Raw genomic sequence first — 7,411 nt, 5'->3', positions numbered from 1 at the left:
AGAGAGAGAGAGAGAGAGAGAGAGAGAGAGAGAGAGAGAGGTCCCCCCTTCTTTTCCCATAGCCAAAGAGGAGAACGCAAAAAAAAAAAGGGGGGGGGGTTAACTGTCAAGCGCAACATTTCCATAATTGTGCATCGACGACTAAGATTATTTCCGACAGCCTCGGGGGGTCTCCAATACGCTTGCTGAGACAGAGAATGACGTACGACAACCTCCGGGTGACATCGCTGGCAACGCGGGTCGCGGGGCTACGCCGGACGCACGATACTCCTCGTGAAATAACTCCTTGTGTACGTAACGTTGCTCGGTCACGTGGATGTTCTTCCCTCGCCAGTCAGCTGTTGGCTGCCGATTCAGCTGGACCGTTGTTCGTGGATGTTCCGAGCCTGAAGTGTATGCCGTGCAAACGTTTGTTTTATTCCCCGTTTTTCCGTGTGGATGGATGTTGTCGAACCGCACTTTTGGTTGCTGTTGTTACTGTTATTCGTTAAATTTGATTGTTTTTTCGGAAGTTTACTTGATTATTATCGATTCGGTTGATTTTTTAAAGATTTTGTTCGATATTTTTAAAAAATTAAATTTATAATTTGAATGTTAAAAAATAAATTTGTTGCAAATTTAACATGCGTAAAATTACCATGATCGAAATTTCATTATTGCAAAATAATGGCCAATGAGATAATGACTCAATCAGTTATTCATGCGTGGACGAAGATAATGGCAAACTTATAATATATTTTCTGTAAGAAATGATTACCAACAGTGACTATGCGCAAAATGAAACTTATCTTATTATTTAATCATTCTTTAATTTCCTGAATTTCAGTGACGTTCCAAATAACGAAAAAAAAAGGACTGTGTATAACGAAAGAGGAATTTTTGTGAATTAAAACACAAGGAACATAAAATTGAAATGTCAAATCTGATGATGTTGACTTGAAGTGTGAAGAGAGAAATAATAATAATAATAAAAAACCCGTGAAACTTTATCACAGAGAGTGAAGCAGTGAAAACGCTGATTTCATAGAGCACGCGCTTGGAGTTGGAAAAACGAGAAATTATGCCTGTCATCATTGCATATTGCGTGAGTCGTTTACTGCGGTGAAGATGTGTTTCACGAGAGCAGTGATTTGGCACCGAAACTGATCAGTCACATTTATGTAATCCGATTACGAGTTATGCATGCAGTGAAGGCCGCTGGTGAGTTGCCGAAAATTCCGAACAGTGATTCATAGATGGTGATAGTGAGCTATATACTCCTATATAGACCGTTTAATTTGGACAGACTGGAATGCCCTGAAAGCATGTTGCCTTTAACTTGAAGAAGTGAGTTCAGAAGAAAATTGTATCTCCGAGAGCTGCCTCCCTCCATCTTGATCTGAAAACATGACCAGAGGAAAGTGAAAGACCGAACCCCGATCTCGAGAGACTCCCGCCTGAATCATGTCGACGCCTCCCCCCCGAAGGCGTCGCATCAGCTCGCTAGTGACCGTCCGGCGGGCACAGAGCGAGCGTCGCTACCTCAGCCCATGGCAGCAGAGTAGCGCCCACGCGACCTGCTCCCGGTTCTGGCAGCCTATCCTCTATCCCAGTCCTTCGGCAGGTCACCTCTCCGCCTTCCCTCCGCTCCTAAGTCCCAAAGGATGGCATCGAATTGACCACAGGCTCGAACACCACCACCACGCGCCCAGGACGGCTTTGATTCCTCCAGCGCCTCCGAGATCCCACCAACCGCACATGATCGGGAGATCTCAACTGGTTCTAAATGGTGATCTCTGGGGAAGTGTCAAACACCGGTCGCGAGTGCCATTGATGCCCCACGCCCAGCTGCCGCCTCTGGCTCTGGGATCACCCCCTCCCCTCATGGCTGTTCCCCCGATGGTCGTGCCTCCCGGAAACCTGCAGGAGAAGCTGGCGCAGGACAGGTTAACGGCCTTTTTGTCCGGGGACTCCACGTCGACTTACAAGCCGAGATCCATCTTATCCTGTCCAGGTGAGTTCATTATAGTTCTCCGTTGTTTCATGTCGGTCGATTCATAAAGATTGTTTTTTTAGGTCTATATTTTTCAATTTATTTATTTTTTTTAGAAATGATGAATTTTTACGAGCACTCGCTTCCTAAGCTTCTAGATATAATGCCTTTAAACAGTTGTGGCCTTAGTAGATAACACCACTTCAGTTTTGAAAACGTTAGAGTCAGGCGGTTAAAGGCAGACAAAAAAAAAAAGTTCAAACAAAAAACAAAAAAAAAAAAAAAGACAAAAAAAAAAAAAAAAAAAACTAATTATTCCAAGAGTGCCACGTCTAGCATTAATGACTATGAAAAGAGTACACAGGCTACACAATTAGACTAAAACACCCACTTCTTTCGCCTTCCCGAGAGAGCTGGCTCACATTATTTAAAATTCAGCAATTTGTGTCATATTTTATTAACCTTCAGGGATGGTTAATCTGGTATCTTTATCTGGCCCAGGCTAGAAGAAACGAGAAAAATTTAAGATTATAAATGTCTGGGAAACACGAAAGAAGGAAGTTCCAAATGCTAAGAGTAAAGAGAAAGAAATATCGACCTTATAATAGAGATAACTAATTTGCACGGAGTATATGTGGGAAGAGATAGCTAAACAGGTGCTACGAGGCCGCACGGGGGAGTAGTGCGAACCGGATTTCTTCATGATATATTCCCATACCAACAATTTGACCAAGTGTATCCAAACCTATGTGCGTTATTCCCGATGGGAAATAATTACAGAGCATGACGCCATATTTCGGGTTGATTTTCAAAGGAGAAAACGTAATAACGTATCATTCGTCATTTTTTAGCCACTTTCACTCTCCTCTTTGATTATTCGTTAGACGAATTATTGTCATTTATCTTTTCTGTGATTCCTAGGTGTACTCTCTCTCTCTCTCTCTCTTTCAGTATTCAGCTCCCTTTACCAGTCCATTTAATTATTTTTAAACGAATTTTTGTCATTTATCTTATCTGTGATTCCTTGGTACTCTCTCTCTCTCTCTCTCTCTCTCTCTCTCTCTCTCTCTCTTTCAGTATCCAGCTCCTTTTACTGGTCCATCTAATTATTTTAATACGAATTTTTGTCATTTATCTTATCTGCAATTCCTTGGTACACACACACACTCTCTCTCTCTCTCTCTCTCTCTCTCTCTCTCTCTCTCTCTCTCTCTCTCTCTCTCTCTCTCTGTTGTAACGCCACTTAAAGTAAGGAATGATTTACTGTTTACGCTTCAGCCTTCCTGATTTATGGTCGCGCATTTATTAACAAATTATCTTTCTGCACAATTGCAGAAGACTCATATAAATAACGCGCAATATATATTTATACATATAATATCTATAACTTTCAATTTCATTTTTTTCCGATGGGATACGAGGGCAAGCAATTTATTATCCGTTTTCTATATGTGGGGGTGGGTTGGGGGGGGGGGGGGAACCTTCATAATATTTCTTGTTCCGTAACCGAGGCCACTTACGAGTAAGTTATATTAGCTTTGTGAAAGAGGGCATGTTATATGATACTTGTTTCCTAAAAGTGTAAGTCACTAAGCTCTCCTCTGAAAACAGGGCGCAGTTACGTTGTACTCTCTTCTTAAAAGACAGAGTTTTAAATCATATACTTATTTCTTTTTTAATCTTGTCTGAGTCTTGCCTGTATCCACCTTTGCGGCGTGTTTAGTACTACAGTAGATTCACATCAGCCGTGCATTTGATGTCTAGGCCAGTCCCGTACGACGCTCCTCATTGGCTGTTGATAAGCCAATCACAGGGCTGGAAACTCAGTCTCTCTCTCGAGAGTTCACATAGACAGGATGTATGTTCCACCTCTCACGAGGGATAAGTCTTTCAAAAGTATCCCTCGTGAGAGGTGGAACATACATCGTGCCCATGTGAACTCTCTCGAGAGACTGAGAGTTTCCAGCCCTGTGATTGGTTTATCAACAGCCAATGAGGAGCGTCGCAAGGGACTAGCCTAGACACCAAATGCACGGCTGATGTGAATCTACTTTAGCCCGTTGGGGATGACCATAAAAACATAAAAACGTAAGATTGTAAATAATGGCCCCTCACCCCCACAAGAAATATTAGTTCTAGATAACGACCCCCGAAAACCCTTAGGGGGGTGTCTATCTAGAAAAGCTCCTCTTGTCTTAATTATCAGGCTGTCATGGATCTATCCCTTCCATTGCAAGAAATTAAAATGACTGTTTCAGAAAACTAGACAATATAAGATATCTTCTTTTAGCACTTTATAAATCATTCCTTGTCTGTCTTGAGGGCGAAGGAAAATTGAAGTCATTTGGGTAATGGAAAAATATCAATCTTTTAGAAAATCGACATAGAAATGAGTAAATATATCGATGATAATATTTATCATTATGACACTGAAAAGATGTGTAGTAAGACGAGAAATTTTCCAAGTAAAGACATTTCTTAAGAGATGAATAATTTAACTTTTTTTTAGAGTTGCATCGATGTAGTAATGATTTGCCAATTCCTTGCTCCCTGATTACTTAATAGAACAATGGTTACTGGATAGCACCTGGTTATGGCATAAACAATTTTATCATTAAGAAAAGTTAGATTTATATGCACCTAAATTATATAAACCATTCTTGCAAAGTAAATACGTCAATCTGATATCTGATATAGACGGTATAGAAAGCGTATAGCCTAAAATATTCCACTAAATGCCTTTGGAAAACAGTTCAGAGCGACAACACCACGGCAAGCGAATGATCACAGAAGGCAAAATTTTATGGCGTCTTAATTTGACGAAATTGTCTAAGAAAAATCGCCGTTAAAAACAATCCCGTTTCTGGAGCGTAATCTTAATAACCCGTGATTTTTGCCTTTCGGCCTGTTAACACCGTTTCATTTAGGTTTAGGCGAATGCTAATTCCGGCATTTAATAACAGCCTTAACCGCTGGTGATCCCTAGCCGAAGAAATAAGCCATAATTGCATACTTAGCCGCCATTGCAGCCTAATTAACAGGCCGTTTCCGGCGCATTTAAATGCGATTGCTCAACGGAACCTTGTTTATCTGTACTGATCATGAACTTACATTCTCTCTCTCTCTCTCTCTCTCTCAATGGAACCTTTTTCATTTGTACTAATCATGAGTTTACTCCCTCCTCCCCCACCTGATTCTCTCTCTCTCTCTCTCTCTCTCTCCCCAATCTCTTTCTCTCTCCCTTTCTCTCTCGCACAACGGACCGTTTTTAATTTGTACTGATCATAAATCTCTCTCTCTCTCTCTCTCATACACACACAACGGAGCCTTTTACATTTGTACTGATCATGAATTCTCTCTCTCTTTTCTCTCTCTCTCTCTCTCTCTTCACAACAGACCCTTTTTTCATTTGTAATTATTATTGAATTGAATCTCTTTCTCTCTGGCTCACAACGGACCCTTTTCCATTCCGTACTGATCATGAATTTTCTCTCTCTCTCTCTCTCTCTCAACGGAATCTTTTTATTTATACTGATCGTGAATTTACTCTCTCTCTCTCTCTCTCTCTCTCTCTCTCTCTCTCTCTCTCCAGATACGACTGCCATAATTATTAGCAATCTCCTATGCCATTCGTAACAGCTCTCTATTTGCATTCATCTCTGGGCTACAAGGTCGTCGTCGTCTTAGCTTCATCATCATCTCTCTCTCTCTCTCTCTCTGTCAATCATTGCAATTTGCAACTTGATCAGTGATCTTGCATTACTCACAAGCAGCGTGATCTCCGACATTTTTGGTGATTTTATCAGAGCGCGAATATTCAGTTATGCGCGAGGGGGGGGTGGGGGGGGGGGGGGGGGTGCGGGGCGGGGGGTTGTGGTTGGGCAAGGGGGGGGGGGGGGGGGCGGGGGGGGGAGACGTCTGTCACGCCAACTAATCGTCGGTGTTTGTATTCAACACTGATCATCGGGTTTATCATCATAATATTATGATGATAGTTATATTGATAGCTACGTCGAGAGCTATTATTATCTTATCGGCATTGCCAATTCTCTTACTAGTACTGCAATGAATAATAATAATAATAATAATAATAATAATAATAATATCGTACATTTTTTCTACAAGTCTGATTTTCCAATCAGGTGAATAGAAGACAGACAGACAGAATATAGAAATTAGGCCAAAGGCTAAGCTCACGCAGGGACCTATGAGGTCACTCAGTGTTGAAACGGAAACTGGCAGTAAAAATATAAACAAATAAATATAAAACCACGAAAAAGTGGATTTATACTTGCAGTCAAGGAAAAAATACTCTCTTTTATAGATCCCATATTGTGCACAAGCAGACCACATAAAAAAAGGAGTGTTTTTTATATCGCTATCAAAGACACAAACGTATTACACAAACATATCAACTTAAAAAAAGTATCAAATATATATATATATATATATATATATATATATATATATATATATATAGGTATATATATATATATATATATATATATATATAAATAGCGATCCTAACAGAAACGAAGATTTTAATCAAACACCAACACAAACAAACAACACAAACTGTGCCACCACATAAAACGAAAGACCTTTAATATTTCTATCACAAACATGAGCATTACAAAACACAAACCTTACAACCTAGAAGAGAAATGCAGGAAGTATCTTAATATCTTTTAATAGTCAAAAGCCCAACAAGGCGGTTCTAACAAGCTAATGTGCCGCTGATGTTCTACAAACGAGCAAACAAGGACTTAATGGTATTAGGTGATTTATGAGAACTTCCACAATTTTCTCCCTCGAGATAAATGACAAAATGAGACAGGGGAGATCTGCGAAGACCATTTTGCTTGACAGCAGAGCTGATTGCATTAGGGGAGTGTGTGCAATTAGATGTACTAGTGTCTTCTTCTTTTCTTCTTGTACAGGTAGAAGAAGTGTCTTCGTTTATTCACATTACAAGTACCAGTGGTTTTCTTTATCACTTTTACAAGTACAGATGTCTTCCTTAATTCATTTTACAAGCACAAGTGGCTTCCTTTATTCCTTTTACAAGTACAAGTGGCTTCCTTTATTTTCTTTGACAAGTGGCTTCCTCTATTTTTTTACAGATACAAGTGGCTTCCTTAATTTATTTACAAGTACAAGTGACTTCCTTTATTTTTTTACAAGTACAAGTGACCTCCTTTATTTTTTTACAAGTACAAGTGGCTTCCTTTCTTTTTTTACAGATACAAGTGGCTTCCTTTATTTTTTTACAAGTACAAGCGGCTTCCCTAATTTATTTACAAGTACAAGTGGCTTCCTTTATATTATTTACAAGTACAGGTGGCTTCCTTTATTTTTCTACAAGTGGGTTCCTTTATTTTATTTACAAGTACAAATGGCTTCCTATATTCTTTTACAAGTACATCCATGTAAAAACGA

The 7,411-nt window shown here is 39.8% G+C and overlaps 1 protein-coding gene across 1 annotated transcript in view; it reads left to right on the top strand.

Moving 5' to 3' along the window:
- The first annotated feature begins 299 nt into the window (after positions 1 to 299).
- LOC135204177 (uncharacterized) overlaps positions 300 to 7,411 on the top strand; it is a 77,583-nt gene continuing 70,471 nt past the window's right edge. Inside the window, exons 1-2 of the mRNA XM_064234229.1 lie at positions 300 to 393; positions 827 to 1,993. Of these exons, the coding sequence (XP_064090299.1) occupies positions 1,444 to 1,993 (550 nt within the window). The 5' untranslated portion in view covers positions 300 to 393; positions 827 to 1,443. The remainder of the gene's footprint in view (positions 394 to 826; positions 1,994 to 7,411) is intronic.

This window comes from Macrobrachium nipponense, chromosome 44, assembly GCF_015104395.2.
Source record: "Macrobrachium nipponense isolate FS-2020 chromosome 44, ASM1510439v2, whole genome shotgun sequence".
NCBI classification, from domain to species: Eukaryota; Metazoa; Arthropoda; class Malacostraca; order Decapoda; family Palaemonidae; genus Macrobrachium; species Macrobrachium nipponense.
Note: the sequence above shows the minus strand (reverse complement) of the source record. Positions and strands in the feature narration are given on the sequence as shown.